Below are 15875 nucleotides of genomic sequence, written 5' to 3'. Positions count from 1 at the left end.
CTCTGGAGGCTCTGGCCCCCGATAGCCCGTGGTTAGCTCGTCAGAGAAGCCCGTCTGGGCCCCGGGTGACAGCAAGGGTGTGCGGTTCACACGTCTCTCTGCTGGTTTGTGTGGCAAGAGGAGATGTCTGGAGATGGAGTTGTGACCCCAGGGACAGCCCCGGTGATGGTGGCGAGCTGTGGAGGGAGAGACGTGGGGCACGAAGGGACTCGGATGGCCCCTCGGGTCACACTGACCCAGTTGGCTTCCTCACTGGCTGAGGGAACACCCAGCACAGGGACCAGCGCTGATTTTTGGCTCCGTGGTCCTCCGAGGTCGCTGCCGTGCCGGCTCTGATAAGTGCTCCCAGAGTGTCTCATTGCTCCCTCTTTCGTGCCCCGGGGCTCAGGCTGGGGGTGGCCCGAGACAGGTGCACGTGCTAGGCTCTCAGGGCCCTCAGGCGAGCTGGGAGGGAGAGCAGCCCGCCTCAGGGACCCTCCAGCGAGGAGGGGGGAGGACGAGCCCCTTCCCCTTTTCCGCAGCCTGCCCGCCCCTGCTGCTTCCCGCAGGGCTGCCGCCCCCCCCCCTCCCACCCCCGCTGGGTTCTGGTCCTTCCCCGGAGCAGAGCGGAGCAGAGGGGAAGAGCCTTCCCTCGGGGGGCCCAGAGCCCTCCCCCCTCCGGGACAGGGACTCTGCCGAGGATGAGCATGGGCGCCACTGGTGTTCCGCTACCTGCTGGGACCCACCTTCCTCCCCCGCCCCCACCTCAATCTCCTACTGCCCTTCCCTGGTTTCAGTCAAGAGTTTCCGAGATTTGCATCCACCGAGGCTATCCAGAGGACGGAAATCTTCGAGTACTGTCAGATGCTGGGCCGCCCCCAGTCCTTCATCCCTTCGTTCCAGGTAACTGCACCCACACGGGGCCGGGCCGGCACCTGCTCCGTGTCCTTGGCGGCGGGCAGCTGGGTTTTCAGCTCTGCTCTCCGGCACACGCCAGCGGGGCCACGTCCCCTACCACCTTTCCCTCGCGCGAGCGTGGGGAGGGTTAGGGTTTCTCTCCAGGTCCCCTGAAGGTCTGAGTTTTAGGACATGAACACGAAATGCTGCAGTGGTGTCTGCCGGAAGCCCCCGCCTGGCTCTGACCGATGAAAATCCCGCCCCCGGGGTCCCGGCTACATGGCAGGCCTGGGCCTGGAGGCCCCAGCTGGTGGGCTGCCCGCCCTGCCCTGCTGCTGCTGCTGACCTGCTTCTCTGACTTCTCGGGACTCTTCTATCTTCAAACTCTGGAAACCACTGCCTGCGCCATCCTCGGCCCCCAGGGCTCCAGCGGTGCCGGTGGCCTTGTCCTTCACGGGTTCTAACCTCCCTGCTCAGCTTCCCCGCGGGGCGCTCTCTTGTCACTTCCAATTCACAGAGACTCCTTCGGCGCCTGCTTCAGTGACACGGTGGCAGTGACACACAGGCACAAACACACAGACATACCCACACCCCTGAGAACACGGGACACACACCAAACCAGACCTTGAAAGTGAATGTATTACTATGCGCAGAAAAAGGACCCCCTTTGAGACTCACTTCCGAGGTTCCCCAGAGCCCTGCGGGCGCCGGCACAGCCTGCTGGCCGGGCCTCGGGGGGCAGGCCTTCAGCCTCCCTGCCCCTGCCTCCCCGAGTCAGCCGCCTCCCGTGAGCTCCGGGCTGGTGGTGATCAGAGGAACCGGTCTCCTCGCCTGGGCTCCCCGTGCCTGGGATGGGGCTTGCATGCTCCTCGTGTATCACTGCCAGCCCCGTGAGGCTGGAGTGGTGTCCGCCTGCCCCCTTCCCAGAAGGGGAAACAGGTGTTCAGAGCTGTGGGTTCGCATCTCTTGCATGTCATTTGTTCTCAGAACACGGATTCTCTCATTGAGCCTTTGCCACAACCGGCTGAGAGGTAGTGTTATCGTCCCCATCTCTGGTGAGGCACAGAGAGGCGGGGTCACGAGCTAGTGCTGCACACCCAGCAGGGAGCTGGGACTTGAACTTGGGTCTGCCCGATCCCCGAGCCCTCAGGGTCCATCTCCGCCTGTTGTGCTTGCTTCTGGGAAAGCCCACCCACGTCCGTCCGCACTCCCCGGTGGGCTTTAAGCCCCGGCACCAGCCATTGTGTCTTCTTTTACGCGGCACCCCCCCGCCCCTGGCCCTGTGCCCCACGTGGCTTTCCGGGAAAGGGGGCTGCATTTCCTTCGTGACCAGGGCCCAGGGAGACGGAGGGATGTGACTTCCATCCCTTTCTCTAGGAGCCGCAGGCTGCACTTGTCCTTGGGCCCGTGCACAGATAGACTGCCCCAAATGGCGCTAGGCCCTCCTTGGTATTTAGACGGCAGAGTCAGAGGAAGCTGGCGGTCTGCTGGCGTCACCCCTCTCTGTCTACGCCGGCCTGGGTGGACCAGTCACCCGCCCCGCTCCTCCTCGCAGGTGTACAAGTTCCTGTACGCTTCCCGGCTGGCAGACTTCGGCCTTGCGTCCCAGGCCCTGCATTACTGCGAAGCCGTCGGCACAGCCCTGCTCAGCCAGGGAGAGAGCAGTCACCCTGTGCTGCTGGTGGAGCTCATCAAGGTGAGCTTCCTAAAGGGTTCTCTGCGCCTGTTTTATCCTTAGCGTTCAGAGCGAGCGCTTGCAAAGTGGCTCAGGCCCGCATTTCATCTCCTTCGAGCTGCTGCAGAATGGGAGCCCGGGGCTGTCTGTGACCGTGCGTGCATGCCCAGATGTGATAAGCCGAGGCCTGACACCGGGCAGAGAAGGATGCTGGGGGCGGGGGCACAGCAGGGGGGCTGGGTTCATCCTTGCGTCTGCGTTTCTGGTGCGGTGAGACTGCACGTTAGGGTGGAACATTATAATTGCACAAGCTACGCTCAGAGACCATGTTTTAGTGATGGACATAGGAAATGCCCCTTGTTAAAGTGCTTCCAAATGCATGGAATGCTTGATCACAGGTGGGATACACTTAGAAAACAAAACAGATCAACTTGTAGTTCCGGGGGGAAGAAAATCAGGCAAATCGTTCCAATTAATTGAAGAAAAATGTGTTCGCTGGAGAGTACAAAGGCAGCCTGCTGTCAGTTTTTGCTTTGCTTTAGGTGAGGTTCTGTGACCCACAGAGTCTGTGGTGCTGAGCCTCCTTGCTCTGAGGTTTCTGCCGCAGGGTGAGGTCAGTAGTGAGCTCGGGCACCCAGCACGGAGGGGGAGGGAAGGTCCGAAACTTAGTAACGCGATAGAGGGTTGCAATACCAAGTCGTCCCCCGGACCAGCGGGCACAGGCACCACCTGGGCGCCGCCCAGAGTTCTGACGTCAGAGTTAGCATTTTGACAAGGTCCCTGGGGGGTCCTAGGCGCGTGGGAGTTCGAGAAGCACTCGCACACGGCAGGCAGCTCTGCAGGAGCACAGAGCCGAGTAACAGTTTCTCCTCCGATTTCACTTAGCGTCTGACACCAGGGTGGGTTCCCTGCCTTTGCGTGTTGCAAATTTTGCGGACGTATCTGCTGGATGTGCTCTCTCCCGATTACACTTTATACTCTAATTTACAAGTGCGTTCCGGCGCGTCCTCCTTCTTCCTATTGCGTCTCCCCCCATTTTCTGGCCATTTCTCTCACTGACTTGCCTCCCCCTGCTCCCCTCTTGCACTCCCCGCCCCAACCCACCTGCGCCCCGGGCACAGCTAGCCGAGAAGCTGAAGCTGTCGGACCCTCTGCTGATGGAGAGACGCCGTGGGGACCGGGACCTGGAGCCCGAGTGGCTCGTGGGCCTTCGGAAGCTGCACCAGGAGCTGGCGGTGAGCGGGCCTGGGGCGGGGGTCTGTCTGTGCCCCTCGGAGCTCCCCTTACCCAGAGGGCACAGGCGCTGACCCGGGCCAGTCCCCGACCCTGTCGCCCACGAGGCCCGGTCTGACCTGGGAGCCAGTGGCAGCTTCCCCCCCCTCGGCTCCCCCCCCATCCCCCCCGGCAGAAACGGTTCCCCGTGCTCGCGTGTGAGGCGGCGGGGCCCCTTCCACAGCCACCCCTGCCGCCCGCTCCCCGCGCGGCCCCAGAAAATGCGACTCATGAGGATCAAGGCTTCCGCTCCTTCAGGAGCGCCGCCGGGCCACGGCGCGCCCGCGCCTCTTTCATGTCATGTAGGGCGATCGCTTGAAAGACTTCCGGGCCTTTCCCTTTTGTCCTGACAATTGCCAAAGCTGCTGGTTGTAATTGTGACAGTAATTGGAACAGGGCTCCTCCATTTTATTTCTCCCACGCCCTCTGAGAGAGGACAGGGTAGAGTTTTTAAGGGACCCTGGCCCTTACTCCCTCCACGGGCTGCTGACTCCGGGACATTGGGTTCCGTGCACTCGCCCCTCCCTGGAGGGGACACGGGGGCCCAGCCTCGTGGTCCTGGGCCCGGGCCCTGCCTGCTCTGAGCACAGCTAGGAGCCGGGCAGGGCTGAGGCTGCTACCCACCCCTCACCCCCCACCTTCCCCACAGCCCCTGGCATTCCGCGGAGGTTCCCTCACCTTGGTGACTCCCTCTAGTCTCTTTCTGGCTTAATTTTTAACCCGTTGTTCCCAGTTCGCGTTTTCCTTTGTGTCGCTGAAAGGGTTTTCCTTTATCTCGATTAGCAAAAGGTAGCCGGAGACCCTGGGGAACCCCGTGCCGCTCACTCGGATATTTCGGGAGCCCGAGGACCAACAGGTACCCAAACTGACGCGCCGAGTGTGTGAGTAGCTGACCCTCAGGAGCTGGTGACATGGGGCGGCGCCACTTAGAACACGCCCACCCCTCCCTGTCCTGCTGCGCTTCTCTGGCCCAGGTCGGGCTGAGCCAGTGGCCCGGGGTGCCATCCCCACGGCGCTCCTGCGGCCGCGGTGCTCCCGACACTCCTGATCCTCACGCCGTTCGAGCTTCTGCTTCCCGTGCTGGCTTTAACACCTGTCACTTCCCATCCGTCTCTACCCGTTTCACCTCCGTTCCTGCCGTCTCCCCAGCTGAATACATTTCTCGAGGTCGGAGACGGAGCTCGACCTGTGTCTTCCGTGGGTGTCGGGGACGATCGGAGCTCTCCAGGCTCTGAGCGATCGGCCGCCACGCACACGGGAAATGCGTGTCAGAGCGTTTCCGCACATGCTCCCCCCCCCACGCCCCCCGAGGGATGCCTCCGCGTCTGGCTGGGTCGCATCACCGCCCCCAGTTTATTCCGCACCCTTTTCCCAAGCGACGACGCACCACGGTGCGGTCAGAACGAGGCCTCGTCTCTTCATTGCCGGCCTCTCCCCAGCCTTTCCCGCTCCCTTCAGGCATGAGTGGAGGGGAGGCCGGCAGGGCGGGCCTGGGTCTCCAGGTCTGGGCTTTGCTGCTGAGTTGCAGAGTCTGTGAAGGTCAAGGGCTGGAGGAGAGCCAGGCTGGGTGTCTCTGAGCAGCCGCTTCCGCTGGGGAGCAGCTGTGTCTCTTGTCACCCAGTCGAGCAGGTGGGACCGTGGCTCCGTCCCACGCCGTGACCTTGGGCTGGTCGTGGCACACACCCACATGGTAGCCCGTCTCGTCGGCAGAATGGTGGGGCCAGAGCAAAGGCCACCAAGGGCCCGCCCAGGGCCCGCGCTGGCGCTCCTGTGCCTTAAAAGCAAAGGCATCATTTCTGTGGCCCAATGGGCACTTTAACTGGAATCTTTCTAAGTTTTAAACACCCAAGCCCATGAGGAAACCCTTGAAGGAGAAAGTTTCTCCAAAAGTAGAAAGAATGTGGCATCGCAGAGGACGGTGGTAACTCCTGCCTCCCGACCCACCGTCGGGGGCTCGGGGGTCGCACACGGTGGGAGGAAAACGTGGTCTGAGCTCCACGTCGTGGGCAGGGGGTGGCGGCACCGCAGTGGCTGTGCCGGGCTTGTCGTCACATCAGTGGCAGCCAGTCCAGGGGCCTGTTCTCGCGACCGCTTTCCCACGAGGACGTGGGAAGGAGTCACTGGGGTGACTGGGACGTGCAGATGCGGCCACTCAGGTCTCGCCTCTCTCTCTCTGCCCCGTGTCCTTAGAGAACACTTCCTACCAGGATCTTTCGGGACACCAAGGCGACTCAGCAGCCACTGCGGACCCCTCAGCCCCGTGGCCGACAGTGGAGCCCGTGGGCCCGGTCCAGCCCGGCCCCCAGCAGCCCTTTCCGCTCCAGCCGGGCTCCTACCCAGCGGGGGGAGACTGGGGACAGACCGGGGGGCCGGTGCCTCTCTACTCAGTTCCCGAGACTCACCTGCCGGGGATCGGTGGCGGCGTGGCTGTGACAGAGGCTCCCGGAGGAAGGGCCTGGGAGCAGGCCCAGCAGACACAGCCGCATCCTGGTAAGGCCCGGGCTGGGCGGGCAGGCTGGGGGAGCAGGTCCGGAGGGAGGGGGCAGATGAGGGGAGGCACAGGCCGGTGGGGAGCTGGGAAAGACCTGCCTGGGGGCGTGCCCGTGACAGAGGGCCTACTGTGTGTCGGCCCTGTGACAGAGGGCCTACTGTGTGTCGGCCCCAGTGCCGGTGCCCTGCACACATCCGAGGGAGCTTGCTCTCTGCTGGGAAAAGCGCAGCAATGCTGGCAGCAGCTCCGTCTGCCCTCCCCGGGGCCACTTGGTTTCTAGGGGAGAGGCCGCAGGGTGGAGGGCTGTGGTGAAGGTCAAGTCCTCCTACTGAGGTCCAAGAGCTCGCTGCCCACCGAGACCTGTGCTCCTGTGTGGGTCCCGGGTGTCCGAGGCCCATCAGGCCTTGGACCACAGGGCTGAGAGTGGGCGAGCAGTGGTGGGGGTCGCCAGGGAGGTGCTGGAGGCCAGCCAGTTGGATCGGCTCTCGGACCTTCTGAGATAAGGGCCTGTCTGCCACAGGACACTCACATGGAGGGAGTGGCCCGGCCGGGGAGGACCCTGCATCCCAGCTTTATGTGGCCCTGGTGCCAGGGTTCCTGGGAACAACCGTGGTGTCCAGGGCAGAGGAAGGGTGACCGGCACGTCCTGGGGCAGCTGGAATTGGACTGAGAGGCCGGGCAAGGGGGTGCTCACGCTCAGTGTGATACGCCTGGGGCTTCGGGCCGGGAGCCCCGGCTGCCGTGCGGGTAGGAGAGCCGACTGTCCCCACTCCCTGCCTCAGGACGGTCGGAACAGCTGCAGTCGCAGATCATGACATTCGTTCCTTTTCGTACCGCAGGAGAGAACGCGGCGTCTCCGGACACTTCCCAGCATCCCGACGGTCCGAAGGCGGCTTCCGAGCCACAGGTGAGAGGAGGAGGCCCGCCCTAAGCGCCAGGTTCCCCTGGTCCCCGGGCTCCTCAGCCACCTGCTCTCCCCCCTCCGCCGGGCCCCGCTCGCCCCTCCCCGCGGCACCCTGTCTGTGCTCGTGTCCTCCACACCGAGTCCCGAGATGCGGGGACACTGAGTTCCCGGACGCTTGGCCCCCCCCCCCCGGCTGTGACCCCCACCCCGGCCAGGGCAGCGGGGCCGGGCGTAGCGCCGGCCTCACAGGGCTGCTCCGTCCGACTCACCCTCCTCGCCCTCACACCGCACGCTCGCCACGCCCTGCCCCGTCTGGGAGACTCCGGATATTTCTTCCTTTTTTTTTCTTTTCATTTCTACGTTGCTTTGCTCCCGAGAAGGGCCTACGGCAGCTCTGTCTCTTGCCCTTGGAGATGCTGTAAGGTCTCCGAAGTGACCGTGTCTAATTAGTCGTGTCATCGAGCGGTTGCATGGGCCTCCCTTCCCCCGGCAAGGGCAGCGCGGGTCCCGAGCGTGAGATGTTCCCCAGCCGCGCCTGGTTGGTCGGTTGTACCACGTAACTTTCTCGAGTCCTGGCTGCCTACAGGTCTTGAAAACCTGTATGCTTTGCTTTTTCTTTTTCCAACTGAAAAAGTAGTGCATTCTTAATTATAGAAAACTTAAAAAATAAAGAGTCAAGCCAATATTCCTCATGATCCCAAAGTCAAATAGTTGGTTATTTCAATACTCACATATGTGTATGTACATATATATACACACAAACAACATGTTTTACATGGTTAAGAACAAGCATGAATGCAGCTTTATTTCCTATTTGGTCTTTAATGCTGTCAAATGAGATTTTTAGTGGGGTAGGATGAGATTTTCTAGGAGGAGTGGGTTTGGGGGTTACTCTGACTGTCCTTGTGGGTTTGTGGGTCCCTGCGGGGTGTTCCCTGGCCCTCTGCACTTCTGGCGGTAGCCTTTCCTGCCCCTGCTCTGGGCCTTGGTGTGCCCTGGGAACCCGGTGTTCCCAGGAGCTGGCACAGCACCCAGACCCCAGGGGACTGGGGATAACGTGTGGACCGTGGTCGGGCTCTGGCCTTGACCTGAGACCTTCGGCAAGTCCTGCCGCATGACTGAGCCCTACCTCCTCATCAGTGGAGTGTGACCCGGTAGGATGACCCCACGTGGCAGGTGAGCAGGCCAGGTCAGGTGACGGAATCCAGGTACAGGTGCCGTTGTAACCTGTCCAGGGCGTTACACAGGTGAGTTCTTGTTTTCTTTCGTCCCAGGTGCCACTGATTCCCGGGACACAAGACATTTCCGAGAGCGCTGCCGTTTCGGCCAAGGAGGAAGAGGAGGAGGATTCTTCTGATGAGACGGATAAGAAATCTTCCCATCACACCGCGCAGGGAGCAAAGGTAGGAGGCTCGGGGCAGAGCACACAGGTGGAGGACCGGGGCTTCTCTTCCCAGCACACTGGGGGTCTGGGCTTGGGCTGTGTCCCCGCCCCACGTCACCACCTCACCCTGGGGGGACTACTCTCATGTCCCGAGGGAGAATCACACCTGCAGGCCACTGACCTCTGCCCCCCCGCCTCCCCCAGAGCTCAGGGTTTGGCTGGTTCAGCTGGTTTCGCTCAAAGCCCACCCACAGCGCATCCCTCTCCGGAGATGAAGACTCCTCAGATGGCCCCGACTCGGAGGTAACCTGGCGGAGGGACCAGGACGCCCCAGCCTATGTGGGCCCCTCCCAGGATGGCTCCTCCGGCGCAGAGGGCCCGGCGTTGGTTGGCCTTGGACTCCAGCCCCGTCCGGGTGCAATGGGGGTTTTGTGCAGGGACAGAGGTCGTGGGGAAGGAAACGGATCCTGTGAAGGGGAGGGCCGTAAAAGTTAGGATGACGAGTTGCAGCTCAGAAGGCCGGCGGTCACTGGGAGTCACGGAGCAGGGGGGTGGCCCCCAGGAAGTGGGGTTTGCGGGGAGAACACCCCACAGGGGTTGTGGGTGGAGGCCCTGGGTGGGCGCTGCAGGAACACGAGCAGGGCCGCGCGGATTTGCTGACCACCAATGCAGCCTTTCCTTTCTCCCCGAGCAGGAGACCCCCAGTGTGTCTCCTCCCCCCCAGGCCGGCTCAGGCTTCTCCCTGACTCCTCTCCCAGGGCCCCCGTCTCTGCCAGGCACCGGCACCTTCTCCAGGGCCACAGGTACGGCCAAGCTCATGTCCCCTGGGTCGCGGTGGTCTGCTCCGTGCTCCCCACTCCCCGGCGGCTGGGGGTGCCTTCTGGGGGGTGGAGACTCCTCAGTCCCGGGCAGTGGAAAGAGCCCTGACGCATGCACGGCTTTCTAGGTGGGGGTGAAGCCCAAGGACCAGTGTCCAGCTGGGGAACAGCCGAGGTCACTGGGAACGGAGGCTTGTCCGGGCCACAGGTGAGCAGCCCGAGGGCGGGAGCCCAGGGCCCCGCCGGAGGCCTGTCAGGGTCAGGGGGAGGTGGGGAGAGCTTCGCTGAGGGTTTGCTGGAGTTGCCACGACAACGGGTCACACAGGGAGCTGCTTAAACAAAGCGACGGAAGTTTGCGTCCTCCCTGCTTGGAGGCTGGGACCCGAGATCAGGGCGTCGGCAGGTTGGTTTCTCCTGCGGTCCCCCTCCTCGGCTTGCGGACGGCTGCCTCTCCCGAGTCTTCCCGTGGCCACCTCTCTGTGCGTCTGTGTCCACGTGTCCCCTTCTTCCACGGACACACCAGTCGTGCTGGGTTAGGGACCCCCACAAGGACCTCTCTTTGCCTTCATCCCCTCTGTAAGCACCCTATGTCCCAATCCATCCTGAAGCACTGGGATTTAGATTTGAGCATATGAAGTTTTGGGGGGGACATGACTCAGCCCATAACTGCTTCCTTGGGCGAAATCTGCAGAACTTTCCGTGCCCCAGTGGGAGGCAGAGTTCACCCGTGTCCTTGGCAAGGGCTGTGACGAACTCTCGGTGAATTGTCTACACTGGTATGCTTTCGTGTTGACGGCCAGGAGGACGCTTTTACTTCCTGTGGCCTGGTTAGAGCACTCTTAGGGTTCTGTAGGCCTTTCAAAGAAAATGCTACTTTTCACGATCCTATCAGTACCACTTACTGTGGCCTTTTCTCCTCCTGGGCTCCAGGTACAGCTGTACCTGAGCCTCCACAGTGCCACCTCACACCTGAGGGCTGGCTGTGCCCACTGGAACCGTGTTTGTTTGCTCGAGATTCCCTGAGTTCTATCCAGGAGCCTTCCCATCGGCCTCTCCTGACCAACGTTGACCCTCAGGGACCCCCCTGGTGCTCTGGCATCCAGTGACTGATTTTTCTGTTATTCTCCGTCGCAGGGCGTTTCCTCCGAGCACTACTTCAGCCCTGGTGCCCTGCCCCCCCCGCCCCCCATGAAAGGGGCAGTTCCTCTCTACAACCCATCTCAGGTCCCCCAGGTAAGGCGGCCCCGTGGGGCAGGGGTCAGCGCAGGTTGGAGATCCGGGTTCACAGCCCTAGTGGACCACTTGCGGTGCGACAACAGCTTGGTGCAGCAACAGCTGTTGCTTCTCGAGCAACAGCTCGCCCTTTCTAAGTGTCGGTTTTTGCATCTGTAAAATGGGCTGAGTGGTGGCTACCTCTCCGAGTGGTTGTGGGGGTTCAGTAGGAGCATGTACGTGTGTGTAGGGCCTGGCACACAGAGGAGGGTCAGTCAGTGCTGCCGTTGTCAACACTGACCTTTCATACACCTCAAGACCCAGGGGACACAAGTGGTGGTGACATCACCAGAGACCTTGCACCATTGCTGTGTCCCGGGGTGAGGGGATCCTTTGCCAACATTGGAAAAGGCCAAACTCCCTGCTCTGCAGTGATCTGGGGACACCGATGGCTCTACTATGTCCCTGGGCACCCCCTGTTTATAAAACCGAATTTGTTTTGCCGTATTTAAGAGGTCAAGGTGCTGGGTGGACGTCGGTCGTTAGAACATCGCACTGGGGAGCCAGATGCAGCTGGAACATTCTAGACGCTCAGCTCGGCCCAACCCGTCAGCCCTGGGAGGAGTCACACGCGGGGCTCTAATCCAGCGTGACCTTGGTTCTCTTCCAGCTCCCCACGGCTCTGAGTGCGAGCCGGCCACATCGCCTCGCGCAGCGCCGCTACCCGACCCAGCCCTGAGGAGCGACCACCCATCCGTTCTTCACCTCCCAGCCCCTCTACCGCGTCAGGGCCCCAGGAGGGTTGTGCCGGCCTGGTGCCTCCACTGGGCATGGAGAAGGCCAAGGGACAGGGTCCCGCAGGGTCCAATTCCGTCCAGTCTCTTAAGATCAGCTTCACACGACAGAAATGGCTCCGTCAGATGGAAAAGCTGGGCATGGTCGCAGACGGGAGGGGAGCAGGGAGCAGCTGCCACCCATGGGGCAGCTTAGAGGGTGGTGGCTTCAGATCCCCAGACCAGTCGGGGCCGGGGGACACCACCACGGACCCCAGTGGGCCCTGCAGCAGGAACTCTGGGGCAGGGCTGTCTGAGCCATCTCCCGGCCTCACCTGACTTCTCCCTCAGGTTCAGTTACCGACCAGCAATCCATGGCTGTCCTTAGCAAACGTTTTTACACGAAAACTTGATTCTTCTTGTCATCATTCCCTTTTCAGTGGCATTTCAGCAGTTTCCCTGTTGGTCCTCCTTTCGTGCCCATTTTTAGGCGGTTCAGATTAATTATATTTCTCTCACTTTCCTAGCTGGTCCTATTTTTTCACATTCTGGCATCTGGCTATCAAGTTAGATTGCCGTAGGCATCATATTGTCATGGCAACTACTGAACCTAATGGTGCAGATGGATGGAACATCAGTCAAATAAATGATGGAAAACATTTTCTAAAAATTCACCCCTTCCCCGAGAGAGAAGGGGAGGGGGTGCGTGACATTGTGTACCCCCCGCTCCCTGCTCCAGACCTTTGCAAGTCCATGTTCGGGGGCGGGGGGGGAGTCGCTGGAGACAGAGGGAGGAGGGGGACATTTTGGAGATTTCCGTTCTTTTTCTCTTAGACCCAAAATAGAACGGACTGGTGCTGTTTGTCAGATTGGCGGAGAATCACTCCGCCGCCCAAAGAACATTGTTTTTTGTGCGTGTGACGGTGTGTACAGGTTTTGTACTCCAGCGCGCTACCGTTCCACTGTCGGCAGCGATTCAACCTGGGAATTTTACAGCCAATGCTTGTCTGTGGCACATTCCACGGCGTCCTCCCTGAAGTCCTTGCTAGCGACAGTTTCGCCGTGGGAAAGGGTGTGCAGGGCTGGACAGAGCCCTCTGCTGACGGCAGTCTGGGCCCTGATCTCCTGACCCTCCAAGGCTGCGCCGATGTCCTCAGTACTTTCAGTTGGGAAAATAGGAACGAAAGCTCCTTCGAGGAAAGGAGTCGCTTCATGAATTCACCCTTGCATATTCTGTCTTCTGAGACGTCTGCTCTTCTTTCAGAATAAATGAGGGGGTGCACACCTCAGGGTTTGGCAGCCAGAAGGGCCTTGCTAAATGCTGTCCCCTTCTTCCTGACGAGAGGGCTGCCTCTTCGGGGTGGTGTGCCGGCACCCAGGGGCGGAACTGTGGCAGGAGTGGGCGGCTTCCGCAGAGTCAGACGCTTGGACTTGAACCCTGGCTCATGCACAGTTTGCCTTATAGCCTGGGCCACGCCTACCTGACTTCCCCGTGCTTCTCACCTGTGACACGAGCATGATAATTACAATAGTACCCACCGCAGGGGGACCCTGCAGGAATTCAGTGGGTCAGGCTCATGGAACAGTATCTGGTACATGCTAAGCACTGTACTCGTGTGTGTTTTTTAAATAATTATCCATGTGTACTCAATAAGTTAAATCTTGGCTGTCTTGTTGCCTACCAGATTAAACTGTGGATTTTTCATTCTCGATGTAGCTGTATCATGGGAATAATATTTAAAAACTACTCACTGTGCGTCCTTATTACTAAGCTGGTTTCTCTTCCTGTATCCCACCTGCCCCAATCAGTGCTAGGTCTGTGGCTTAGGGACCCGGGGAACAGTGATGCAGTGGGTGGTCCTGACCCACGGAAAGAAGCGCTTTCGAGGAGGAGAGTGGGGACCCAAGAGAAGGGCCAAGATGTCGGGTGCCTGTGTCCCCCCTTTCTCCTCCCGTCGGGGTGATAAATGGAAAAGCAGGGACTGGAGTGTAAGTAAGCAAAGCTGGCACTGAACTCAGTTACTTCTCAGGCAAAGGGAACAAATCTGCCGAGGGGGAAGCCAGGGGTTTCATACGCTAGAAAGGGCGGATGTCGGGGTATGTGTGCTGATTCCCGATCTTGGGCTTGTACTGTGGCCGCGTCAGACGCCCCCGCTCATCCGCCTGTGGCTGATTGAAACGGGCCCTGTTGTTCGGTGGCCGGGAGAGAACCCTCCGCTGGGTCCAGTAAGGGCCTGACGACCCAGGGTCATGCAGGGGCCTCGGCGGTTTATTAGCTTTTCTTAGTGGTGCTGATGCGGATGAGGTTGCCGAAGGTCATGGTCATTTTACGGCTTCTGCTGGTTAGAGCCAGTTGTGCTAAAACAAAGCAAGTGCAGCTGTAAGAGGGAAATATTCTTTTCTTTCTTTGTGAGACGGAAAGTGGGCAGGAGAGCGGGACACGGTGGACATCTGCTGTTAAAAGTGGGGGCCCGAGAGCCCGGGGTTCCTGGCGCCGTCCCTTGTCCAGTGCTTGCGACAGGCTGCGAGCTCGAGGAGAAGCTGCCCGGGCTCAGCATCTCCCGTTCAGGGCGGCTTGGGGCCCTGGCAGCTTGGCCTTGGGGATGACGGGAACTGAGGCAGGGCCTCAGCTCCCTGCGGCCTGGTGCATGCGGGCTCCTGTAGGGGATGATCGGTTGTGCAGTGTCCCCAAGGGTCCCAGGCGCCCCAGGGCCCCCAGCCGACTCCGGGTCAGGGTGGGGCCGGACCAGTCACCCAAAAAGAACAGGGCCCACTCTATCGGCCCTCCACCATGAGCCATTTTGGAAAAAGAGAAGCAATAGAATTCTCTCTTAAGAAAAAAATTACTGAAAGACACAGTTTAAAAGGGGAAGAGACAGAGATTAGTGAGGGGAAAGTCTGTTTTGATTTGTCCCTGCTCCTCGCTGGGGTGTGGTCTTGGAGGAAGAATAGCGTGAGGAAATAAAGGTGAACGTTTATTATAGAGGTGAAATAAAGGTTTTTTTAAGGGACATTTTCCTTAAAAAAATGGAGTGGTAACGTGAGAATTTGCGATTCTGCTATATACGTACAATTTAATATTTATATGAAAACACTTAAACTTAATGTTCAGTAATTTGGAGGGGAACAAACCCTTAAATTCCATTTAAGAGTTTTTATCACGTACAGCCACTCCAGCCTTCTGTCTAATCTGCAAACGGCAAACAGGCCGAGAGTCCTCCGTCCCCGACGCTGCGTGCTCTCCCCTCTCCGCCTTCGCCTGAGCCTCAGGTCGCTCCGGATCAAAGCTTCTGCTGGCTTCCCCCCTCTTGAAATCTCCTCTCTCTTTGGTCTCTTCCTCTGAGCAACCAAGGGGAAGAGCAAGCGACAGCATCTGCTTCTTCACGAAAAACCAGGATATTTTCTTCCCAAGAGGAAATATGCAAAACACTCTTCTGCTTGAAAGGAATAATAATAGGTGTGTAATTTGGGTCTCGGACTCACGGGAGTTTCCGGGACACGTGCCCTGCACAGACAGTGGCACGGAATTGCCTTTCCCCCACTTGAGTTCGCCAGCCGACGCCGGCAACTGCAGGCGGCTGACTGGCACGCAGCAGTAGGGTGTCAGCTGGGTGCTCCCCTGGGGTCGCCTCCAGGCACGGCCGCAAGGTCACCGCTGCTCCCTGGAAGCAGTCACACTAGGCCGTCCGTTCAGGGCCTTCAGAGAGCGTTTCCTAACGAGACTGAATGAATGTCGTGTCGAATGGGGACTAGCAGCATATTAAATGTTTCATTACAGGCTCGCGCAGGAGGGGCATCTGCTTTCCATGCTTTCTTCCTTTGCACATCTACCTCCGGGTAATATTTAAAAGTATTTCGCTAGAACTAGGTCAGCCGCACTGTGACTCAAGCGTGGCTGACCTGGGCGAGCTGCTTGTGCTATTAATGTGAGATGCTCTCCTGGTCTCTGACCACCTTCGAGAGAGCCGGCTGAGCATCCCATTTTTAACGGATCTCGAGAGAGGGGGGATTCCGTGGCTTCCCCGGAGGCTCCGGCCTAGAGGTTCACGCCCTCCAACGTGAGAAGGCTCTTCCTAATACTTCACACCCAAATCACTCCCGTGGCTCTTTAAGACTCTCGGCCGGTCCTCGGAGGAGACAGGAAACAGCCACGCACCACCACCTGCGTCTGGAACTCCTTCACGTTCGGCAAGGCCATTGAGTCATGTTTCAGCTTATGGGATGAAGGCTTACAAAACAGGGTTTTCCCGACTAAAGTTGGGGATCAAACCGGCTAAATGCTTGGAGTCTTTCGGTAGCTATAGTGGCCACGTATTTCCATTTCAATAACAGTATTTATCGAGCACTTCCTGGGTGTCAGGCACGGTGGTCTGCATTCTAGGAAGTGTATATGATTATTGCAACACGTTACGGATGAGGAATCTGAAGACTCGAGAGAGAGATCAAGCAATTTGTCCAAGGTCATACAGC

The 15875-nt window shown here is 59.6% G+C and overlaps 1 protein-coding gene across 2 annotated transcripts in view; it reads left to right on the top strand.

Annotated features, from left to right (window-relative positions):
• The window catches only part of LOC123818521 (protein transport protein Sec16B-like), a 32888-nt gene extending 20960 nt beyond the window's left edge, over nucleotides 1-11928 (top strand). For both annotated transcript variants that reach the window (XM_045838763.1, XM_045838764.1), the window contains 12 exons: nucleotides 777-882; nucleotides 2432-2572; nucleotides 3673-3786; nucleotides 4607-4679; nucleotides 6014-6313; nucleotides 7154-7221; nucleotides 8493-8621; nucleotides 8807-8905; nucleotides 9297-9405; nucleotides 9549-9628; nucleotides 10555-10653; nucleotides 11303-11928. In XM_045838763.1, the coding sequence (XP_045694719.1) occupies nucleotides 777-882; nucleotides 2432-2572; nucleotides 3673-3786; nucleotides 4607-4679; nucleotides 6014-6313; nucleotides 7154-7221; nucleotides 8493-8621; nucleotides 8807-8905; nucleotides 9297-9405; nucleotides 9549-9628; nucleotides 10555-10653; nucleotides 11303-11371 (1387 nt within the window). In that variant the 3' untranslated portion in view covers nucleotides 11372-11928. The remainder of the gene's footprint in view (nucleotides 1-776; nucleotides 883-2431; nucleotides 2573-3672; nucleotides 3787-4606; nucleotides 4680-6013; nucleotides 6314-7153; nucleotides 7222-8492; nucleotides 8622-8806; nucleotides 8906-9296; nucleotides 9406-9548; nucleotides 9629-10554; nucleotides 10654-11302) is intronic.
• Nucleotides 11929-15875: the final 3947 nt, after the last annotated feature.

This window comes from Phyllostomus hastatus, unplaced genomic scaffold, assembly GCF_019186645.2.
Source record: "Phyllostomus hastatus isolate PE091 unplaced genomic scaffold, TTU_PhHast_1.1 phas_contig_283, whole genome shotgun sequence".
Classification (NCBI taxonomy): domain Eukaryota; kingdom Metazoa; phylum Chordata; class Mammalia; order Chiroptera; family Phyllostomidae; genus Phyllostomus; species Phyllostomus hastatus.
Note: the sequence above shows the minus strand (reverse complement) of the source record. Positions and strands in the feature narration are given on the sequence as shown.